Source organism: Hypomesus nipponensis, chromosome 14, assembly GCF_054491055.1.
Source record: "Hypomesus nipponensis isolate SF chromosome 14, ASM5449105v1, whole genome shotgun sequence".
In the NCBI taxonomy this organism is placed as follows: Eukaryota; Metazoa; Chordata; class Actinopteri; order Osmeriformes; family Osmeridae; genus Hypomesus; species Hypomesus nipponensis.
Genome location: NC_140374.1, coordinates 20,024,564 through 20,049,182, shown reverse-complemented (window position 1 = coordinate 20,049,182; position 24,619 = coordinate 20,024,564). Strand labels below are relative to the sequence as shown.

Here is a 24,619-nt window from a genome sequence, read left to right as displayed (position 1 = left end):
TTATTTCTGTCCTCCGTGCGTCTCGCTAGCCTGTAAAGAGTTCCTCCTGAGGGCTCTGGGAATACTTCAACCTGGCAGAGAAGAGGCCGTGATGCATTTCATCAGTGGAGTGGATCCTTGCGTAAACAAAGACAAGCCGCCTTTCGCTCTCTCTCTCTGTCTCTCTCTCTCGCTCTCTCTCAGGGAGGAACTTGAAATCAGGGGAGGCAAACAAGGCCTGCATCCGTGAATGACACTGGTTGACTGCGGTATAAAACCATGATCCATGGCATATTAGTTTCTGAGGGCATTGTCCTGTCAGTCATTCAGACACCTCGGGGGGGGGGGGGGGGGGGGGGGGGGGGTTAAGCCAATTGGGAATCTGGCAGTCGGCCAGCTTGCGTACTTTCAACCGGGGGAGTGGAACTTCAAGTGTACACATTTACGCTGTCACACTGCATGACTGATGACACCGCCTCCTCCATAAATAAACAATGAAAACAAATGTTCTAAAAAGGCGAGATGCAATCTTCCGGTCCATGTCTTGCTCCCAACTCCAAGACTGAACTTGGGCTTTGGCTACAGATCAGGACCCCCAGATGGGACGGTGGATCGATGGGGTCCACTGTTGCCAGGGGGAACCAAGTCCAACAAGACATCGTCATCATTGGGTGAATTAACCAAATCAACCAGCAGAGGTCCTACCATTATTCTACCAAAAGAAGTACATCTGCAGCACAAGTCATTCCAGTATCAATCAACCTAGAAATCCTTTGTACTCCCATATCTAATTAAAGAAGGCCAAGCATAGATGGATCAAACGCACTCCTGTACGGCACAGCATAACGTGTGTATGTGTGCATGCATGCATGCATGCGTGTGTGTGTTGAGGGGGAGGGGAGGGGGCGCAGCCCTAGTGTGAAGAACAGCACTAGGGTGGGAGTGCTGCATTTACCCCAGCGTGAGTAGCACCTATATTTAAACCTGATGTCTCGTGTTGCAGCAACATTCATCTATGCCTGTGACACGGCATGCCAGGGATGGCAGAGGCCTCTCTGGACGGAAGAATCACAACAGACTGCAGGAGCGCCCATTAAACGCTCTTATGAAGCTCTGTCCCCCACCCCAACTCCCCTCTCTCACCCCCACCCCACCCACCTCTCTCACCCCCACTCCAACACCCCTCTCTCACCCCCACCCACCTCTATCACCCCCACCCCAACGGCCCTCTCTCACCCCCACCCCACCCACCTCTCTCACCCCCACCCACCTCCCTCACCCCCACCCCAACTCCCCTCTCACCCCCACCCACCTCCCTCACCCCCACCCCACCGGCCCTCTCTCCCCCCCACCCACCTCTCTCACCCCCACCCACCTCCCTCACCCCCACCCCAACACCCCTCTCTCACCCCCACCCCCCTCTCTCACCCTGCCACTAAAACTAGCAGAAAGCTACAGGGAGCTGTGGAGGGAAACTAATGCTCCATCAGAGCAACTTTTTTTCTTCAGTAAGTCCATAAAAAAAAAAACGCCCTTGGCTGTGTTTGTTTACGGGGACCAGGCTCGATGCCCATCCCCTTACAGTGCAACAGACAGGCCGGCTATCTATAGAACCCAACCAGAGGGAGCATAGGACTGTTTTTGGGCAAGACTGGCTGCGTTGTCGACTATCCGGGAGTCAGCTGACCTACGACAGACGGACAGCGCTCTGGGGAGTGGAGAAGCCAGCCAGTCTTGAGATGACCAGAGCTGTTGGTTATCCCGTCAGCGTGAGACAATGTGATACCCATAGTCAGTCAACTGCACAGCGTCACAGTGTTTGTTGAGGCTGTTGGCAGTGGGCACACACACACAGGAAGTTTGCTGTGGAGAATGTAGCTGTGGCTCTGTGGGAGACACGAGCCAGGGGAGTGTGTGGGAGCTGCTGCAACAGCAACAGCGCTGGTGAGTGAAGTGCTAAATGCAATACATTATCCAATCACTGCAACTGTCTCGAGATCCCTCTGCACCCCGTCTTAGACACTAAACACCCAGCGGGACAAGAGGGCTGGGCTGGCAGGGATACAATTACAATAATGCCATGCAATTTGCATGCACCTGTTCTAAGACTTCCTTCTGGGCTCATGTGAGAGTTGGGGACGATGCCAGTGAAGCCCTGGAGCGTACGAGTCAAAGGAACGTCCTCGGGAAAGAAGGGCTCAGCTGCTGTCTGCTCGGAAACAACCGGAAACCATCAGCTGCATCGCTGGTCTTCTCCAGATGTCCAATGAGAATGCAAGGGCAGACTGCAGACTGTAGGAGGGCTGATTGCTGCAAGCCCTGGAGAGCCCTGGAGGGATGTTAGTCTTAGTTGGGTATTGGGAAGCTTTGCTGTTGTGATCTTACGCAAGGAGGTTTATCTATAGGGCTGCTGTCCAGCATGGAGCACTGGAGAGAACGCCAGTCATCTGGAGGGGAAACCACAACAGAGAAGGTGAACACTCAACGGTGGTAATGGGTCTCTCCACTCAGAATGCACCAGAGCACAGCTGGACAGGTCCATTTACTGAAGCTCTCCGAGTGGCAAAGTAGGGGCTTTAGTTGACAGTTGATATTGATACGGTTGACACATGCTTCAGGGGCCAGTCGGAGCCAGGTCTGTGTGCTCTGCTACAGAGAGCAGGGCGATCTGGGTGAAAGACCTGTCTGAGATACGACAACCTGGCAATGTGTTTAGAAGAGGTCTGGGGTCTGGACAGAGTGAGTTGTGCGTGGGGGGAGGCGGGCAGGCGGGCAGGGGAATCAACGAAAGCTACAGACCCAGGGTGGGACATTAATCTCTCTCTGACTGCTTCTAAATTGAAAACTTGGCAGCAAGCAGCACATCAATGCTGCCCAGCCTCGTCCTCCAGGACTCCTGTACGATGGTGGGAGAGGAGGTAAAGTGCTGCTTAGCCTCCTTCTCTAAACAGGCCTCCTTTAAGGTTCGAGATGGATGTCGCGCACCTACGAAAGACATAGGGACTCTGCCATAGCCTGTTTGAAGCTGGCAGGGTGAAATTGTAACAATTTGTTTTTCTAAAAGAGAGATCGTGTTCCAAGCACTGGCGCTCGGAGAGCTCCCACAGCTGCTCCTGGCGTGTGAGCAGAGTGACAGACAGAGAGAGAGACAGAGAGAGACAGAGAGAGACAGAGAGAGACAGAGAGACAGAGAGACAGAGAGACAGAGAGAGAGAGAGAGAGAGAGAGAGAGAGAGAGAGAGAGAGAGAGAGAGAGAGAGAGAGAGAGAGAGAGAGAGAGAGACAGAGAGACAGAGAGACAGAGAGACAGAGAGACAGAGAGAGAGAGAGAGAGAGAGAGCCCAGAGCCCCCGAATCAACACATACAATCGGGACAACAACTGGACCGCACTGTGTTCACTGGACTGAGAGGGAGGGAGAGAGAGAAAACGAGACAGACAGACAGACAGACAGACAGACAGACAGACAGACAGACAGACAGACAGACACGGAGAGAGAGATGTTTGTATGGGCACAATACTCTCCACCTTTTAAACAGCTTATCACACATCCTTGTTTAGAACGATGAAAATTTGGCTCCTGTCACAGGGACAAGATAACGGATTTCACAAGGAGCAACAGGTTGGGTTTTCATCCTACTTAGCATGTGTGCAGCGCAGGTAGCTGGTGGTGGTGACTCAAAAGGGAAAGCAAATGAGCTATCAGAGCAACGAAGAAAGCTAATGTGGGTATGTGAGTGAGTGTGTTTCTCTCACCAAACTCTTACAAATTAGCAGTCTGGGTTGCTGAATAGAAAAAGGCTGCTGACACTACAGTCTAGAGTGATAACAGATTGATATGGCTCAGTAGAGAACCTCAATACAGACACAATCCAATTTCCAACAAGCCAGCCCTGTCTCTTGGACTCAACCTGGCCCATAATCAGCAAAGGCCAGCTCATAGCAGATTATCAAAACTGGGATTAAGCTCTACTATAAGCTCAACTGCTCTGAGCTTCAAATCAAAGACATCGCACTGCTAAGAGGCTTTGAAGCCAAAGTATTATTCCACGACCGAACCCTAGAGGAAGAACATTCATTCACCACTCAGAGGGGCTCAGCTATAGGCTGTGGCTACAGAGGATTCCTGTCTGAGAGCCAGTGCATCTATCCAGCTGAAGCTGAAACTGAGCGAGACAAAGTGACTGGGTCTTGTGAAACAGGGTCTGGCCCCGGCCCAGGGCTCTCCAGTCTGTGCCAGGTCTGGGCTGAGATCTAACACCAACGGTGAGAGAATCTGTCACCACGCACAGAGGAAAACCACACTGGGGACCCTCTCTTTGCACCAGGATGGAGCCGGGGGAGTGTGCTTGAAGACAAGGCCCCTGTTCGCATGGTACCCCATGTGCGCATGTTGATTTCCCACCTTTACATATCAAACAGAAGTTGGTTGGTTGGTTGGTGGTTTTGAAGCCACGCCAGTCAAAGCACCATCCATGAACGAGCGGTTTCTAAATAACAATATCAGTTATAATAAGATCAACAATGAATCAGATGAAATATCATCAGAGAAGCAAACTGAATTCTAGCTTTTACTACTGGCATGACTCGGGCCAGCTTTCGCATTGAGAAAAGGCCTTAATCAGCACCTGAGGCAGTCATAGACATGAAAATCTCCCTAGTCCTTGAGTCTCTCACTCACACACACACACACACACACACACAGCACGCCAGATGGCAGAGACCCCACAGAGACTGCAGTGCATGAGCGCGGTCGGAGCAGCTCAAAGCTGACTGACTGTTGCCTGCAGCAACGGGACTCAAGGGGACTCCAGAGTCGTGGAGCCAGAAACAGACATGACGAACAGCCAATCCAGATATGCTGGTTTCCCCTCCCAAATCTCATTACACGCACACACACACGCACACACAAAGATCCTCAAAAGGAGCGGCGGGGTGAGTCAGAGAGCGGCCACAACTGTCAGCCTCTCCCTGTTGAGCAGGGAGTCAACACTTCCCTCAGCGCCTGTGGAGTTTGACTGCAGTAGAACCAGAGTCCCATGCAAGCCATAACAGGAACAGTGGGAAACGTTCTGCATCGACAAGGCTACCCTCTCGCTGAAAGGCCTGTTAGAACAGCCTGGACGAGGAACCCCCTTGGGCCCACGCTTCTCCTTTTGTTTCCCGCATTCCCTTCACGGCCTGGAGCCCAGTCCCACTCAGGGTTTTCCCCAGATAACTTTGTCTGATCGATACGAACGTTGGTGCTCACACAGAGATATCCTCCTGGGAGACAGAGCTATTTAAAGTTCAAAGCTTCCCTCAGACACTGAGAGGTGTGGGTTGGGACTGCGTGTGTGTGTGTGTGTGTGTGTGTGTGTGTGTGGAGGGGGACAGAACAGGAACTCCCTCCCTGATGAATCCAGCCACCTTGCCCCCCTCTCCCCTTGCCCCTCTCTCTCTCTCAGAGTCCAGCCAGGAAGACTCACAGCCCCATTAGCTGAGTACCAAACGCTCCCCTCTGACTGAAGTGAGATCAGTGGGGAGCCATTCCAGGGCTTTTCTGCCAGGCAGGCTAGCTAGCGAGCTGATTCACTTGAGCAGAGCATCACTCATCAAAATGAAACACAAATCCACAACCGCTCCGCGTCTGTGACACGCTGTTCCATCCTGCAGATCTGATAACAGCGTGCCTCGCTTTTACAGGCGCCTTAAGAACCCCAACTCCAGCCCGTGGGTGTGAAGACGCAACTCCAAAGAGAGGTTTGAGGTTGGGGAGGGTCGTGTGAGACAACAGATCCAGTAAGACTTCCCCAGAACTCCTCCCTACTCTAGACGGATGATAATTCTCTTCGTTTCAAAGGGAGAAGCATGAGTGGAGCTGCAGATGTGCCTAGGCAGACAGACTGGAGGATCCTGCTCCAATCAGGACAGTTTGTGACCCAGTTGGTAGCCTAACCCTTCAAATAACTACAAGGCTGCAAACCTAGATGCTTTTTGTGGGACGTAACAGGTTTTCATTGGGTATATACAAGCCACAACATTAAGCAATTACTGTAATAATTACTGTAGAACCAAGAAGCATAATAGAAAGATACTTTTCCTTGGAAAGCAGCGGTATCAATTATTGATCCACTGGTAAAACGTCTGTGATGATGAGTCGTGCTTGATATGTCCTGCAGTCAGGAAGGTTTGCTAATCTTTTTAAAGCACAGCATCAGCTACAGCCCAAACATATAGGAACACACGGGGAAACATCAAATTTGGAATTGGAACATAAAAAAATGGCCAGATTTCAGTTGACATGCTTTCCTCTGTTCTGTGGGATGAATAATGCAGCAGGAGGAATGAAGCAGCCTAATGAATATGGTGGTGGCAGAGCCGACTAGCTAGTCAAATATTTATGTTTCATATTGGAGTTTACAGAGGAGGGCTATGCTGTCCCACCATGTCCTCAAAGAACATTGACTTTGATGGAGGTCCTGTGGGGGGGGAAAACTTTTTAGCAAATTAAGAGGTAGGGTTGGACACACCAAGCACAGTCAAGCACAGTCCGAAAACAGTCTGAACAACAGTCCAGAAACCCTGTGTGGCCTGAAAGAAACAGAGGGAAGGAAGAAACATGAGAGAGTAGAAGTATGGAACTATTTCACTGCCAGCACAAACTGAATTGGCATTTAACAGTTTTGAATTAGAAATGTTCAAACTGAATAACCAACTGTTTGCTCAATTTGAAATAGCATTTCACAGACTGAAATTGAATCTTTGAAACTCAAAGAAATCATTAGGGGGAGAACACAACAATGGCACTCTCTGTAGGCAACCATCCTATGTTTTGCGAACCTCCATAAAACTGATACTGATTATCTACCCTCCTGTTCTCATGATGGATGTTGAACTATCTCCACAGACCAATGAACCTCCAATCTACAGGACACTGCAATAAACTGGCTAACTATATGCATCAATACATTCTCATGATCCATAGGTCAACACCAAAACGTAACTACAATACGACATTTTACAGACCACACACACCACTACACAAACGCTTCCTTGTGGCCACCAGAATGAGTAACATCCCCTCACTCTGGCCATGCCCACTTATTGACTCCTGGCCGGAGGTCCTTGGCAAGCTGAATTCAATGCTCACTGCAGCCTCCCTGACAGCCCTTCCATTGCTCTGCTAGGACTTCTGCCCACTATCCAAATATCTTTGACACACAAATCCTTTCTCCTCATATCCTTAGCAACTGCAAAAAGGTCATTCATTTTAGCTGGAAAGACAGAAACAAAATATCATCAACGCACTGGCTCAACCTTCTCATCGAACACTCAAACCTGGAAAAACTTACAGGAACAGCAAGAGGACAGTTAAGGCTTTATGTTATCATACATTAGTAGACATTAACCCACAAATACTATAACAGTCCCTTGTTACAATCAATCTGAGTTTCAACTGAGAAGCACTGATCTGATAAGAGCCAATAAGAGTTACATTAGATTTCAACCCATTAGATTCCATTTAAATCTTCAACATTTAACATACAATAATGTGTTTGAACATTTCAAATGACAAACTATTAAATGCAGATTTTCCCTTTGTGATAGCATCAAAATAGCTCCATAAGAAAGTCTACAGGCCTAAGCCTAAACGCTGTAAACAACTCTTATGGGCACAAAATGGACCCTCATCATTTGATTGGGGTTCAACATTCATCCAAGATCTTTTATCTTGCATTGCCACAACAGTCAAGCCACTAAACAACGCTGAGCTGCTACAAACCATCAGAAGGCTCATCACTTCGCACACAGGTCACAGAGGACATTTCTCATTAGTGTCCATTTATACGCTGACACATCATGTCTTCAATGTTCAGTTTAGCCAATTTCTCGTCTTTCCCTCTGCTTGAACCTCAACCTAAATAGGGATTAGGTTAAATATGGGATTATGTGCCCCTCGGATTAATGAAATCTGTCAGATGGTTTGGCAACATGTCTTGACAACAGACATGAGTTTGCAAAAGAAGTCCTCTAGGCCTTCTCGCCACTGCCCTGGCTGTGGTCTCTGCCAACATTAATCTGAACAGCAACGTTGCACCAAAAAAAGAAATGTTGCTTTCATAGCATTGTTGACTGAATTATTTGTAGGCCTATACTGTAGAACAGCTAGGTTATACATTTATAATGAGGAATTTAATGACTTTGGCTTTCCTATTGCACATACATCAACAGAAATGTCGTACATAACCAACATAAAGACCTGGGCACTCACTGCAAATATAAATGAGATGGGATGCCATAATTAAAGGCAATTAAATAAATGAATGAATGAATACATTGAGAGAGTAGACGTTTATCATCTCTCAATCCATCTCTCAACAGCGTTATTTAGATTTCTGTACCTAAACCTGCCACACTAAAACCTGCCACACCGCACTTTGCCAGCATGAATAAGTGAAATACAAGATCACTGTAGTCTCTATCAAAAGGAGCCTCTGTTTTGAGCCATTGAATCCAGGCTGGATCCAAACAGCTGACTGGGTGTCCAATAAGCGATTTGCTTATTGGACTACAATCTCAGTACAGGGCTGTAAAACAGACGAGTTAAGCTGGAGGAGAAACCCCGATTCTCTGATATGTGGATTATCCCATTAGCTCTTGGCAGAGCAGCAAGGCTTTGGGATTCAGTCCTTCGTTTTAGGACCTCTTCTCCCTGCTCAACTGGGAGATCGTTGGTGAGCTGAATACTTCAAGGGCCCCAGAGAGACGACACTGGCAGAGGATTGGAGCTTGGTAGTGCAGTAGTTGCAGCAATGCGCTCCACTGACCACCTCATCCCTCTGCTGAGCCCATGATGATGATGAGAGGCTATAGAGACCACCGCAGAGAGGGCCTTTTCACTGTGACAGGCAGGGGACGTGAGGAAGGCACTGCGACCAAAACAGTGTTCATTTCACTAACTCTACAGCATGCTGCTTGTGGAGCACAACTGATTTTAAAAGAATACAAGAGTTAAAGTAGCTCTTCTCTTTGAAATGGTAGATAAGACCTGTCCCTCCTCTGACTCTGCATACAATGGTCTACTGACAGAACACATGATCAAGAACTGTGCCACCCTCAATAGTGGCATTGCTGAACACAACAACCAACAGCCAAACTCCTAGTTCACAGCTTAACACCTCCTGACTATGTGATTTGCTCCCTGCTGGCAGAGAGCTAGCTGGCGGTTGAAACTATGCTCTTCAAAACAAAGAGGTTTAGGCCATGCTGGCACGATTCTGCAAGCAAACGACCCAGAACCTCGGCTACTCTGCGGCTCAGTCGGGCGAAAATGATCTGATTAACATCTGCAGTGACCTTTACTGATTCAAAGCCCACAATGACATCAACAAATCAAATCTCCCAAGCCCCCCACATCACACTGACAACCTGTGGCCTAAAAACTACTATTCTCTCACGGCCCACAAATGGATAGACGACATCAGCAAGAACTGCTGCTCAGTGCTCGCCATGTGGCCCGCCGCGGAAAGCAAACCGCACAACAAGTCTCTCATTCAGCAAATCTCTCACGCCGACATACTCCAGCAGACTAGATAAGTATGTTTAATGGATTCCATACTTATTAGGCCACGGCTTGTTTCCTATCAGACTGAGTCGGAGTTCAAAAGTTTCACAACAAACCTCAAATGCATGACAGTGTGCCGTGGTCAAGTGTGCCTTTTTCTGAAAATCGCCACCAAATTCTGACGGAGACCATCCTCATGTCATGCAGAATTTGGTTAGTGATTTTTTACTGGAATATCAGATCACTGCCTGTCTGTTTGGCGGCACGCCACAAGGCTCCAAGAATTCATGAGGAAAGATTGCCTTGTTAACACGAAGAGGAGTGAGGATGGGAGGAAATGTGACTACTCTCTAGCATTCCTGTTCTGTGTACACACTCTCTCTCTCTCTTCTTCTTAAAAAAAATGGAAGCTGCAGTGTATTCATCCACAGTAGAGCATGTGCCAACACACAAAGGCTCACTCATGTGCCTGACACATTTCACTTTTGAGAGGCAACAAGGCAGGGCATTGCATCTACATGGATGTGACACATTCTGAGCAGTAGCTAGCTGTAGATGGATCACATGATGATCTCTGATTACACACACGCCTGTCATGAAGCCAATGGAATGAAACGTTAAGACATGGTGACCTCAGCTAACCTCTTTGGTGAACATCACTTCGTAAATAGAATTCTCGAATATGGTTGAGAAGGGTGGGAGTTAAATGAGGAATAGAAAGCGTCTTTCCCTGAACTAGTGGAACACATGACTGTTATACTCATACAGCCACAAACACAAATGCAAAAAAGGTTTCAAATTTTAAGCATATATACATGATACACACCAGCACAATCATGGTCAAAATGTGAATGATGTTTATGTTTGAAACTGAGACCAACTGACACTTTGCTCACTGCCTGTATCTGTATAATGACTAATCATTAACCGTCCATGCTGATACTATATGCAAACAAAGGAGTAAAGCTCACAGGACAGTCATTTTCTAAGCATGTTATTTTCTTTCAAAATCAGCACAGCAAAGAAGGGTTGGGCTTTGTGTTACATACAAAAGTTGTGAACATCAGAGGCAATAGAAAATGTGGCATTCAGACATGACACTACACAACGTCTCCATTGTCATCCGTGTAACAAGTATGACTTGCAAAGCGGGCCAAACCAAGCACTAATTAAGATAATGAGAAAGACATGTTGAAGCAGGATGGCTGCAAAATTCTGACTCACTTGATGAAACATCGAGCTCCCTCGAAAGTATATCCTTCTTCCCAACCAGTCGGTAGATCTGAAGAGAAAACAGATTAAACAACAGACTAAACAGGGTTGATTTGAATGCTAATGAATGACATGATAACAGCTGTCAGAGAGGTGGGTGTCGCGGTGCAGGGACCAACCATGCACACGGCTGCAATGTCATTTGGTCAGGGTGCGAGCACCTTGGGCTACCTAACAGACATCAAGCGACACAGTCACAAGTGACAAAACGGTAGCTAGTTAGCTAGCAAGATAGGTGGCCACTGGTTAATGAGGGCTACACACAAGTAAAATTGACATTATTTATGAACTATCTAACTGAAGTGTAAATGTTTGCTATTTGATTCAGTACAGTGTTCGCCTGTACTAGGTCAATTTAGTGGTGACTAGTCAAGTAAGTTCGTATGTAGCTAGACTAGGCAAGTCTATAACCGCGTATCAGCAGCAGCTGTCGCTGCTGGAAAAATGTCAATCAATTACACACTGGCTTTGCTGCGTTACCTTGCTAGCAGGGCAGCGAGGTCTTTAGCTAACGATATTAGTTGCCGAGATGGTTGTCAAGTTCGAAATTTGAATTGTCTAATTTAATGTCTGATGGGAGCATTGTTAGAGCTAATCGTATATCCCTTTTTTACCTAACGCAGTGGACGACTGTAGGTGTTCAGGTCAGGTAGTTAAGGCTAGCTAACGATACTGTTAGTGCTAGCTGTAGTACCAAATGTAGGGTGACCAAATTAACCGTCCAACGACTATTTGGTACCAGTGGTGTGGGCAGTCGGTACCACCATGCTCAAGAAGAACAAATCGTTACAGATTTTCGCAGTACGCGAACCAAAACCCACACATCAAAGTCAGCAGTAGCAAAACACACAGAGCGAGTTTCTTTTGAGATTGTGCCGTTGGAAACACACAGCATTGGCGTGTACAACATCAGATGATCTCCAAAGAAACTTCTCCACAAATGAAGTCAACGTACCTGGAGTTTTTCTGTGCCCGGTTATTACTGCCTCGCCACTTACTGGATGCAACCAGGTTGTACTCTTCGCTTCTTCGCTGTTGGTGAGAAATGGAAATAGTGAAAACCCGTTGTAAGCTGTGCCTAAAAGAGTTTAAATCATACATTAAGCCCGTTAATAAAATCCATGATTTCTTTACTTGATGAAGAAGACACGTCCATCCCGAGTAACCCCATAACTCCAAGAAGAAGGGAGACAAGATATCCACTCGGGGTGTAGATCCGCCGCCATGTCTGGCAATACTAGTACTACAGCATTGAATAGCGCGTCTCCGCTCGAGCCGCGCGTACACCGAAACCTTGGCAACGGGCGGGTAGATGTAAGGCTAAAAAGTGAATCACTGGAGGTGCGGGCCTCTTAAAAATACTGATTAATGTCCTACGCATTTCCCCATATATAGTCCGACATTTTACATCGGCAATAGGTGCAGTTGTAAAATGCATGTTTTACCAAATGAAATGGACTAAGATTGTGAGAAACAGATCATGCCCTATACATTTTCCTCTACTGCTATATATACTATACTGTTGCAGCACACAGACAAATAGAGTCACGTAAAGCCTAATTAGATTCCGTAGCAAAAAGGAAGATGATATTGCACACACTGCCTTCCTACACTTTAATTAATATTTCTAAATGTGCCCTTAACTTCCTTTAAATAAACTCCTCCTCTTCTCATAGCATTGCTGTGCAGTCGGCAGTATCAGCTCTTCGCGCCACACAAAGAGAGGTCACCCAACACCCATCGGTGGTTATGCCTGGCTTGTTTGTTGGCTTTGCGTGGCATTGTGCTTAAGACTGTACAGTTTTGCAGACAGGGCTTGTGATTGGTCAGAGAGCGCCTCTACTCGAGGTCAGGCACAGGCAGGCGTTGCTCATGGATTGGGCCTCAACAAAGAAAAAAAGATCCATTACTTTACCTGGTCACATTTCTAACATTGGGCCCATTGTAGGTTCTCCCGTGGTGATGCTGTCAGGGAAGTGACCTGTGACTAGAGCCTTGTTACAGAGAGTTGTTTGTTCTGCTCAAAACAAACAGAGCAGCAGCATGGACGGTGGTTTGAAGGATTTTTCTGAACAAACACAAAACATTGGTTGGTGAGGAGAATTCACTGCTGTAGTGAACGACAAGAATGCCAAACAAATTAAAACCAAAGTTGTTGGTGTAACCTTCCCATGGGCCCTGTATTGATTGAGAATGGAAAGAGAGACATACAGATGGAGAGAGAGAGAGAGAGAGAGAGAGAGAGAGAGAGAGCAGTAGTGGTGCAGCAGGATGCCAGGCCCAATACAAATAGCAGTAATGTGTCTCAAGGAGACCCATCACTCTCTCAGTTTGCCTCAGTTCATCCACTTTTTCTCCCTAACTCGATGTGCCTTGAATTTTACTTACCTTTAAACTGACAATAACAAAATAAATAATAAATAAGATACCTCTATGAAGAGTTTTAAGACTATCTCCCATTTTAAGAATAGCCATCCTCTCCATTTTTCCTACTCTGCGTTTTATGACCAAGGTCAATAAGGTATGAATTTGCTTGGTCAAAGCCTGATACCGATTGGTCTATACCCACGGGGTCTGAAGGTGAGGTAGTGTCTCACCGAGGAGAAGCGAAGATACCCTGTTTCCTTTTCCAGGGAAAAAGCTCAGTTTCAGCTAGAAAGAGGCTGGACGTTTTTCGTCGAGCAGTCCAGTAAAAGAAAAAAAGAGGATGAGGAAAAAATGATGGAATCATATTTGACTCTCTACAAACTTTAGCCGGCAAAAAATGAGATCAAGATCATTTCGGTGGGGATCAGTGAGGGTCAGATGGCTGAGCAGTTAGGGAATCGAGCTATGAATCAAAAGGTTTCCAGTTCAATCCCTGGCCGTGCGAAAATGACGTTGTGTCCTTAGGCAAGGCACTTCACCCTACTTGCCTCTGCATAAGAGCGTCTGCTAAAATGACTAAATGTAAATTTTGTTCAGTTGCGAGTTCAGTGGTAATTGAAGCCTTGTTGCTTGAAAACTCAGGAAACTGAAGGTTGGAACCTAAAGGCATTTGAACATGCATCGAAAACGGAGCAGACCATTTAATTTCCACTACAAAGGTCTGGAAGATTGAGCATAGGGTATCTCGGTTGATTCCAAAGTTCAAGCTGTCTTGGTATTGTTAAAAGTAGTGCAGTATACCGCTTGCTGTTCAGGGTCTGTCCATATTGACACAAATGACAGTCCATTGCACAGGGGCTATTGAATCCTTTTCCTTTTTACAACCACAGAAATTTCTGTAGTGAAGTCCACCGTTGCCTAGATCCTGCTAGGGGTGAATCACGTGTGTTCGGCCCTGCTTACATATCAACCCAAAGAAGACTCGTTACTCTGAACACCCTCATATCCTGAGGGCCTCATCACATTTCTGCAGCTTGTCACATCTGTCTCTGCTGAGGCTTATTTGAAATATGTGTTGTTTTAGCTACTGTCCTAATTAACACAGAGGTGGGGGGGAATCCACTGTCACCTGGTATTTTCCCTGGGAAAAAGTGCGCTATCTTTAGAGATGTGTTATGTTTCCCATGGTGGTTGACAAGACTGAGACATTACCCATTGTTGGTTGTGGGATACCAGAAAATGAGTCACAATAAATAAGTTCAGCACAGAGATTTTATCCTGAATGAGCAGATGAGGATGACATTGTCTCCAATTACAGTACATTACTCTCAAAACCCCTCCCCCCGCAGAAACTAATAGGAGGAAAAGAAAAAACAAATAAACATGGAAACAACCATACCAGACCACAGGAGCAAATGAGTCCATGGCCCCCATGGAATGGTTCCATCTGTTTATCCCCTCTCTTGGCAGGCTACTGGATTGAGTGGACTGACTCCCCCTAAAATGTCACTCTGGTCTTAAAAGTTAGCTGTTTTTTAACATGTCATGCCAAATGAGCTGTGGAATTGCCTTAGAGATCCACACATTTGCAGATTTATTCTAACTACAGCCCCTGTGATATGGTTGCTTTGTGGTTGAAGGAGAGGAGTATGTGCAGAGAGGCTTGTGGAATAGCTAAGAAAAAAAATGTTGTTTTGTAAGCAGAGCAATGTGAAGATCAGATTTCTCTCTCGGTGCTCAAATCCAAGAGAGAGAAAATAATTAAGAACTCACAGCATTGTGTCTGAATGATACTGTGCATTGAGGTCTTATGTAATTGCTCCAGAGTAAAAAAAAGAAAAAAAAAGAAAAAAGGTTATTTTCAACATCGCAGGCCAGACTTGAGGCGTCAACATGTAATTAATGGATGTGTATATCAAGCAGCTGTTTGAGCGCCTTTATTCTGTTGCAGGCCTTGCAGTCGTCATCCTCTGTGATTGGTTTCCAAGCTCTGAGGTTGCTGATTGACCGTTTGGTCCTTAGTCTGGGTTCTCAATGTCTCAGGCAGGATCATAGGCAACCCTGACATAATGGCTTGTTTTCATCTGTGCTAGTTGTTGTGAAAGACCAACTATTTGTCCTCAAATTGGGGAGATGTTATCCCAGCTCTAGACTGCGCCTGTGCATAGGTTGTTATGGTACCCGAGGTACAATGGGTTGGAATGTAGTAAATATAACAAGCCCACTAGCTTGTGTGGCTCACTGTCTAGTCAAAGTTCACACTGTCTGTTCCTCTGAACTGAATGTGCTCGACTCTTTCTCTCCTATTTCAGAGTATCATTTTACAGGCATCTATTACCCACAAGCCAGTGCTGCTATTAGGGTCAGTCAAATCAGCAGGCGCTGGTGACACTGAGTGGTACTGATGGAAACAGTGGCATCATGTTGGCTTAGATGACGGTAGCAGCAATAGTTTGGAGGATGTGTGCTAAAGGTTATTCAATTGTTAGATCGTTTGGTGGAATCAGTTGTCAAGTTCTTGGCTTTTACTATATCTGTCCATGTCCATGTCTCCTTTTAAGAACAGTAATGAAAGATACTACTTGGATGTTGGCCAGGATGTTAAACGTATTCCACACCTTCTGTAATCTCACTATATGAGGTTAACAGGATGACCTCATAGGGATTTCATGGGGTAGGGTGCAGTCCAAGTGGTTTTCCTCCCAGCACAACCGCACAGCTTTTATGAGATATTTCCACAGATGATGTGTGTCATTAAAACCATAAGGAGTGAGCAATCTGCTTAGTGATTAGGGAATCATGTTATAAGTGGTCTGGGGCAACAGCAATTAAAATGGTGGAGAGGGGAAATTAGAAAGTATTCAAATTGCAGTAACAGTAACTCTTTGAAAACCAGACCCCATTCCTCACAGTCATGCTGTTTGGGGGTATTTCTGTCAATCTGCTTTTTTAAATTGAATCAGGAGCTGTTTCCTGTACAGTTGTGACTATGAATAGGTAAGTGACTTCCCATCGACCAGGGTCTCAGACACGAACCCACAGGGATCAGATCTCATACAGGCTAGACTAAAAGTGACGTCATGGATTTGAGATGAACAGCCGAGGTCATGTCACATGAGAACCGGAAATACAGTTCCGACTTTCTAGGATGGTGACCAGTTTTAGGATTGGCCAAGATAATCATGTCGTCTGAAGAATTCTGATCTCTAGGAATCTTTCAAAAGTCAAGACAATTCCAGTTGCTCTGGAAACAACTAAATCACGATGTTTGCAATCGACTTGTGCTTGCTGGGTTTAAAGTCTTCGTTTTAGAGCACCATGGTAGCTTATTCGCCAATAGGTTGGTCCCCCTGTAAATCTACTGACGACTACATAGTAATTTGCTGATTTTAAAGGTAAACCTGAAATGTTTAGTTATATTGTCCCCGTCTACCATAGACACATAACTGATTCCTAAGATAATATGGAAACGTGCACTAGTGCTATTTCACTTTGGTCCTAACGCATCTCTACAGTACCCATGCTAGCACATCGCACAACACAGCAAATTACATATCGATTGCGGTGCATGAGATGTAGCTGGCATAATCACTTAGCGATCCATGGGTGGCATTTAAGTAATGAAGTAGATGATTAATTAAAGTGTGGGTCTGTTTAATATTGATCAGGGTCTTTAGCTCGTCTCCGCCACGCTGCATAAATAACCCCTCGTGGGTGGGAACCTTGGATATTCCCAAGCCATTAAAGATCATCACTTTTGCTGACATAACACATCCTGACACACTTGTCCCCGAAGTTTCATCTTCACGAGTGCAAATTCATCCTGTTCGCTGTGTATTTATGCGAACCTATAAAAGATTATATAGACCCTCCCCTAGGGGAATCACCTTAGCCACCTGAGTGTAATGGATTTGAAGGCAGATTATACAGTCAGTATTAAGTGGATGTAACTGTAATGGCCTATATTGAGCCACTCCAACTATAGTGAATGAAATCAAACAAACAAACTTCAATGTTTTTCAATAGTCATCATCACCCACCACTCAAGAAGCCAACTGTGTTTGTTGAGTGTCGTGTAGGCTACGTCTAATGATGCACAGGACTTCCACAAAATGTGGAACTTACGACACAAATCTCTCCCATTTTTTTTTCCTGATCACTCCTTGTCTTTCTAGAGGTTTGAGCTTCTTGACGCCGATCTATGTGCACCGGTGTGACATTGCTTGTAGAATAAAATGGGCAGTACAAATGAAATTTGATTTGATTTCCTCCAGCTGGGAAAGTTGTGACAGTCATAGTTGAATTGAGTCATGTGACCGGTCACAGGTCATGTGAGACAGAACAGTGAGGAAGACCGGAGTCCTGTGCAGGGCAAACCTCCAGAGCCTCATGGACCACATCAGACCTCTCTCACGCCCCAAGGAGGAGTGGGAAGAGCTCAACAGTTTCCTGTCAACTTTTGTTGACAAACTCTCAGGCAGATATGTTTTATAAACTAATATGATTGACGAGTGTGGTGTGGCTCAAATATAGTGTCCATCTTCATGTTCAGCTATGATTGTCAAGGGGAGGACTACTCCCATGGAAATGGTATATACCATCTGTTTTCCATGTGGTCGATGGCCATCAAAAGGGATAAAAGCAAAGCTTTGTGTTGTGAGGTATTGTCATTGAGCTTTAGATCTCCAGAAAACACATTGTCGGAGGCACAAAGCAGTTTTGCATGATTCAGCATTTTGGCTTTAGGATGTGGAGAAAATAATCCTATACTCCCACTCTCCGTGGATCCACCCAACAGGCGCACAACAACAGTGCTAGGCTAAAAACATACATTACCTTTTTAAATCATAAAAAAAAAAATCTTCCATGAATCAATATGACGAGAGAAAAAAACAACCCTATTGCCTTTCAAAACAAGTACTATGTAAGGACTGCAAGAAATATACTCTGCGAGCCAGCCTTTGACATAGCGGTACACATATTTATGTATGAACAGCTGTCATGCTTTGAGCTATTTGCTCCTAGGAGGTCTGCTAATTTGCCACGGTCAGACGAGAGAGAACGAAAGATGGAGGGAAAGCAACCCACACATTTCGCTGTGTCTTTGAGTGATCAAACAGAGCAGATTCGTATAATCTTTCACCACACTGACTGTATATTTAAAAAAAGCATTTACAATGTGTTGTTTCTTGGCCTTTTGTCCTGCAATCTTCACCTGAGCACTCAATAGTTTTCCACAGGCTATAGAGGGAATTACTCAGGTTTCTGTCCACCTTTTGTACTATGTCAGAGCCATTTAAAACCTTGACGACAGGAAATGTGCCAGTGAAGATTAGTATTGTGTAAAAAAAAAAAAAAAAAAATACATGAGCTCCTTCCAATTAGAATGACTGGTGGCTGGTCAGGGGACAATGAAATTCATTGTTGACATCACTAAGTTTGGCAAGTCTCTTCACGACCCCAGATTCTTCTGAAGTTGCAGATTCCCTCCGTTACTGTATGTGTCAGGTACGTGTCATTGTGTGTGTGTGTTCATGCGTGTGTGCTTCTATACACACCAATGAGAGTATTCATGCACGTGTGTGTGTGTAGCATAGCGTGATCCATGGCCTCTGCCACAGCAGCATGCGTATATCACAATCTGACCCACATCCTGGACGAGTGAGTCAATGAGTTCTCTCCTCCCCCTTTTATATCTTGCCCTCTCTCTCCCCCTCGCTCTCTTACATGAAGACAGTGATTAAACCAAGTGCTATGAGAAGCAAATTACCAGCACTTTGAGACCACCTACCTTTCCCTTTGCTGTCTAGAGTTACTATTCGCAAAGAAATAGTATTCACTAAGTGAATATTGAATACTAGTTGGTTTGTTTTGGAAATGCTGAATCTTAATTAAGGGCTTCTGAGATCTTCAGGTTGTGAGGGAACATGAAAGTGGAGTCAACATCTAAAAATCATGTAACCTATGATTAATAACTATACAATGCATCAGCACTACATAAAGTAGTGATAAAGTATTGACAACAATAACATATAACATGTTAACTCTGCAGGACATTTGGCAGTGGAATGATATCTCAATCACTGAACCGTGAAAGTGTGCCAAGACGTAATGGAAATGTCACTTGACTATGACAGAGAAAGTAAAATTAAATCTTTGTTCTCTGTTGATAACAATACTTGTTTATCTTGTACTCCTCTTTAAGATAACACCATTTCCACATCATTACATAAATGATAAAAACTATTATTTGGAGGTTAAATCTAATCTAAAACTGTTCAGTATCTGAGTCAGTGCTGCATCATAGAAAGGGTTTTTGGCCAACTCTTCTGTACTGCACACCTGTTCAGGTGGACAACGATCAGCAAATTCTAACTTAAGCTCCCCTGCCAACACACACACACACCAACTACCATGCACACACAGCCATATGGCAGGTCAGAGTCAGAGTCAGCAAAAAAAATAGGACTGTCGTGGTGAATTGGCTCTGAATCGATGAGGAGTGATGGATAATGGGAGAGCTTCCTCTCAGGTCCTGTAAGCCAATATGACGGACCACTGGATCTGCTTTAAGCCAATGATGACAATTTACACGTCAAATCAAAGGTGTAAAACGTATATGGGTGAATCAATAAGTCAGGGCTTAAGAGTCCAAATAGCTACTGAACAAATGTAGTGTTAAAGTGCGCCATTGTCTCACATACCTTCACATTTTGCTTTGTTACGTCTCGTTTAAAATGGTTGATGTGTGCACATGCTACAGCTACTGTGTCTCTCTGTGTGTCATGGTGACTGGAGCCAGGGTGACACAGCTGTACCCTGTGGAGGGGTCGTGTGAGGGCCAGTTCACTCGTCGCCCTGTGTTAGACTCAGCTAGGCCAGCTCATCCCTCCAACGACGAGTCCTAAGGATTGGGAGGCTGAGGGGGGCGAGTGGGGGGGGAGGGTTCCTTAAGGCAGCATTCCTAATCAATGAGTATTGATTCCCCACCTATTTCAGACGCAGCCTGGTTGACGGGCGTCCCATCTCTCCCGGGCCATTCCACTCCGAGGGAGAGCAGGGTGCTAGAAGAAGAATGCAGGCACTCACACAGTACACACACACACACACACACACACACACAGGCCAACACTAACAGAAGGACACAAATGTATTATGAAACACCATCACAAGCATTGCTGTACTGCTACAGGCTCTATTAATGCATGTAGAAAACAGTGACATAATCTCAACCTCTCTCTCGGTCCTCTGTCCCTCTCTCTTTCGCAGACAATTAATCAGTGTTTTGTTGGTTGGATGGCACGTGGTCACTGCAGCTGCTGGGCTCAGCAGAAAGGTAAAATAAATAAAAATTAGAGAGGACCAGTGGCCTCAGGGATGGAGAGATATATGGATGGATGAAAGAATGAATGGATAAATGATGGATGGATGGGTGAATGGATGGATTGATCATGGATGGATGGGTGGATGGATGAAAGAATGGATGGATGACTGTGGTGCTTTGATGACACACAGAAAAGGAAAAAAAAACAGTCAGTCTGTAACTTATAGATCAAAGAGCTTATTACGAGAACTTTTCAGAGCATACGGGATGGGGGGAATTCTGCCACAGTGTCTGGGTGTAAGTGCATTCGTGCCATGAGTACAGAGCTTCCTGGGATTCACTGCCCACACTCTCTTATGACACTCTGATTTACATACCGATGTAGGAGACTCTTTAAAGCATCGTTTCTTACAGCAACAGCATCATCTGATCCCATGGCAACAGCATCAGCTGATCCCATGGTTGGTCATAACTTTGGGCACAGCGCCCAGGATGGGGATTACTTTAATGTACTATAACATCAGAGAGACTGCAAAACAGAAGGCTACATAAGGATACCCACAGCAATTAATTATGATGAAGTGCAAAAATGCAAAGCTAACTTGCCTTGACGAAAGGAGCAGTGTTATAAATGATGTAATTACTTGCAAATTAATAGCAGCATAGCAAGACTTAGACATGAAAGACATTTGGATCTGTTGAATGGATCCCACTCAGCAATAAAACATTGATCTTAAGGTGCGGGACATGAGGTGGAAGGATATATGGCATGATGGTTGTACAGTTTGAACGTGAGGCTGGGGTAGCTATCAAAACGGAACTCTGTTAGGACAATAAAAATAATACTTTGATGCTTTGGACATAGACAGTTTATCATTACTAAACAGACAGTCTATTATTAATCAATGCTTAATATAGTTATGTCCATTAGTAGGACCACATAGGGACAGATACCTACATTAAAAGAGCATTAGCCAGCCATTGGGGTACAGGGGAGCAGGGTAAAGAACCGACGCTAAGACTGTGTAATTGCATCTGTGACCACCACACAATTACACCCATGTCTGCTGATTGAGCTCCTTGAATCCTTTCCAATTTGCAGATCATGACTGCTGTGAAACGCAATTAATGGGTTCCGGATTTAATTAGTCCTTGGTGATTTACCAGTTCCTCACAGCTCATAGGAATAGCTTCAGTCCAGAACCTTCCACTTAACCCTGGTTCTGGAAATGTTCCTCTCTAGTCAAAATGTGATTGACAATATGTCTGTCCTTAGTCAAGGTGCCTTCCACATAAACATATCCAAAGAACATGAGATATTAAATCAGAGTAAATTCTATCAAGTGCAATCTGTCTAAATGGAAAAAGCATCATTGCTTCATGGTGAGTGGACAACAATTTTGGCGGAAACAAATAAAACAGAATGATGGTATTTAGGGTCATCCTGCATTCATTATCTCCCATCTTAAGGTGGATTGTCTTGACAACACAGAACCTGTTTCAAGATGTTCAGTAATGTCATGTTGAGGACATACCTAGCTATCCAAGCTGGCATGAATGTCAAAACACATATGAAGTGCCTATTGTTAGAGTAAGGCAGACAGGAAGGTATGCAGAGTACACAGATCATGTTTTTGTCTTCGTAAACCTATGCTACCACAGAAATTGTCTGACCCTAAGTGAAGCCACACGTTTCCTGGGTTCCTGGAGCTGCCATGAAAACATTCTAACGTTACGTTCAACCTTATCAGTAGGTGCCACCTTACATTTACATTTAGTCATTTAGGAGACGGTCTTATCCAGAGCGACTTACAGTAAGTACAAGGACATTCCCCCCGAGGCAAGTAGGGTGAAGTTCCTTGCCCAAGGACACAACGTAATTTAGCATGGCGGGGAATCGATCCGGCAACCTTGTGACTCCCTCACCGCTCAGCCATCTGACTCCGCTTGAACCAAACTCAAGTCGTGTCGTTACTAGAATGTCTTCGAAATGTAATGTTGTGAGCAAACCATTAGTCTTTGCAAGGCCAAATCAAATCTAAAGTAGATAAGGCAACCATACCACCAAGCATTGGTGTGCTCTTAGCTTATGATACAAGAATGTAAATATTCCTCGGTTAAACACCCCTCACGGTAATTGCATTCCTTATAAAAAACTTCCAATAAACTTGGCATGCTGTACAAACCTTGGGCAGGGAAGTTAAAATATGCAAATGTTCCCATCAAACTCAATTTGGGCCGTGGCTATTTACTCATACTGAGCGTAGCTGTGAGGCTTCGCAAGCTGCTATCTAGTCCTTCCCGTCCCCAACGCAGTGTTTAACAGGTGTGCTGATTGTTTGCCGTAAATCATGCCCTTGCCAGATGTTGCCAAGCAACTGATTAATTAGTGCATGCAGGACGGATGGACGGGGCACGTGAGCTCGTTTGTCAACGCTCTCTTTAGGGACGTCTGATTCACTCTGTTCCTCCCACTCAGGCGGATAGTGTTTGACTCCCGGTGGATCTAGAAATGGGTCAATTAACAACGAATTCATGTGGGGTTTTTCCTCACTGAAAAATAAAATGATGTCGAAAGGTTGCTGCTGTGCTTTGATCGGATTGGCTTACAAGTTTGAATTGAGATCTTGACTGAAGCAGATGTTGTTTGTATATTGTTTCAGACTGATTCAAGCAGCAGGAACGTATTGCTCTTAACCTTGCAGTGAAACAGACAGATGTCAGAGTCTCTCCAATCTGTGTGTCTGTGTTGATGAGCTTCTGAAGGCTTCAGACTAGCTGGTGGTATCTCAGGGGACACAGTCTGCTATAATAAAGAGACTGACATAGCATAGAGTCTCACAACCATTCCATTGCACAACTGCCACTGCAATTACAGTTCATCTTTCAATTCTTCAGACACAATTATGGAAGGCTGATGAGTCATAATTCCAATAAGGGTCTGAAATATGATTTAAATCGGAAAGTTACGATTCCATGATATTTAAAGTCATGAGTCCTGAATCTTTCTCACCTCTACCTTGCTGGTTATGTGTCTATGGGATTGTACCTACACACACCAACACACCTTGATCATGTTACTAATGCTTCATTCCTACTCCATCTACAGAGTAAGCTGGATTCAGGTACTCAACATTCACCTCAGTCTCCTTCATACTAAACCGTACTGGGGTTTTTTAAGCTCTTATTTGTAAGTGCTTTTTGACAGCCTTGTCAGGCCACATAAACACAGCTGGGTCTGGGTGTCGCACCTTTTCACCCTGCCATCCCCCTGAGTCTGTTGGAGTTCCGCACCCAGCGAAGGGTTGAATGGAGGTGCATGGGAGCAGAGGAAGAGGGAAGATGCACAGCGGATCCACAGACCGACAGGCATAGTGAATGGGAATGATATAAAGATGGCACTTCCTCCCTCCCTGTGATGCGTTTGTCATGTAGGCTGCCGACTCTGTGCCTCTTCTGGATGGCTAGTGACCCAGCTCATCTCTAGACAAGTGTTATTCTTGTCACTGTCACTTGTCATCAGTGCACAACAGACAACACACAGGGTGATGGCAGGGAGAATCATAGATATTCATCTTAAACCTCTAAACCCTTTCAATGCCATTCCCTCTTGCTCTTTCCAAACTACTATAGAATTGTGATCCTTTTCTATTTTCAATGGCTACGCTGGCTTGACAATGTACGTTAATATCACTGGGTGAATTAACTAGGAGCATGGAGCTAGGGACCATGTGACCCGTGATAAAAACTAAATGGTCCAAATTCTTCTGTCGGTCGGGTCCCCATTCCACACAGCCCTCCTGGAAGCCAGTGTAGCTAACATACACCAATTCATCTCTGGCATTTCTGAGGCAGAGCCATGAGGGTGGAAATTGTCTTAAATTCTAGATCCAACCATCACTGGAGCAGAAATCGTTCAGGGTTAGAAGAAGGCAATAATTTGTTTTCTAACTTGATGGAAATGACCAAAAAACAACTCTTGATTTATAACATGCCAGATCTGCTAGATGTAAAGGATCTGCCTCCCATTTTTTGGGGGTCTTTTACGGCTCAGTAGAATATCTATAGCAGATTAGTTTAGATTATATTTGCTTCATGGTTACAAAATGACTCACTGTTTCTTTGTGGCAG

At 45.1% G+C, this 24,619-nt stretch overlaps 1 protein-coding gene across 8 annotated transcripts in view; it reads right to left on the bottom strand.

Moving 5' to 3' along the window:
• plekha5 (pleckstrin homology domain containing, family A member 5) overlaps window positions 1-12,062 on the bottom strand; it is a 77,781-nt gene extending 65,719 nt beyond the window's left edge. For 7 of the 8 annotated variants that reach the window (XM_084672699.1, XM_084672688.1, XM_084672690.1 and 4 more), the window contains exons 1-3: window positions 11,932-12,062; window positions 11,753-11,829; window positions 10,750-10,807 (exon numbers count right to left, since the gene is read on the bottom strand). In XM_084672699.1, the coding sequence (XP_084528825.1) occupies window positions 10,750-10,807; window positions 11,753-11,829; window positions 11,932-12,023 (227 nt within the window). In that variant the 5' untranslated portion in view covers window positions 12,024-12,062. Of the gene's footprint in view, window positions 1-10,749; window positions 10,808-11,752; window positions 11,833-11,931 lie in introns of those variants that run through there. The other variant, XM_084672695.1, reaches the window with a different exon arrangement.
• Between the last annotated feature and the right edge of the window lie 12,557 nt (window positions 12,063-24,619).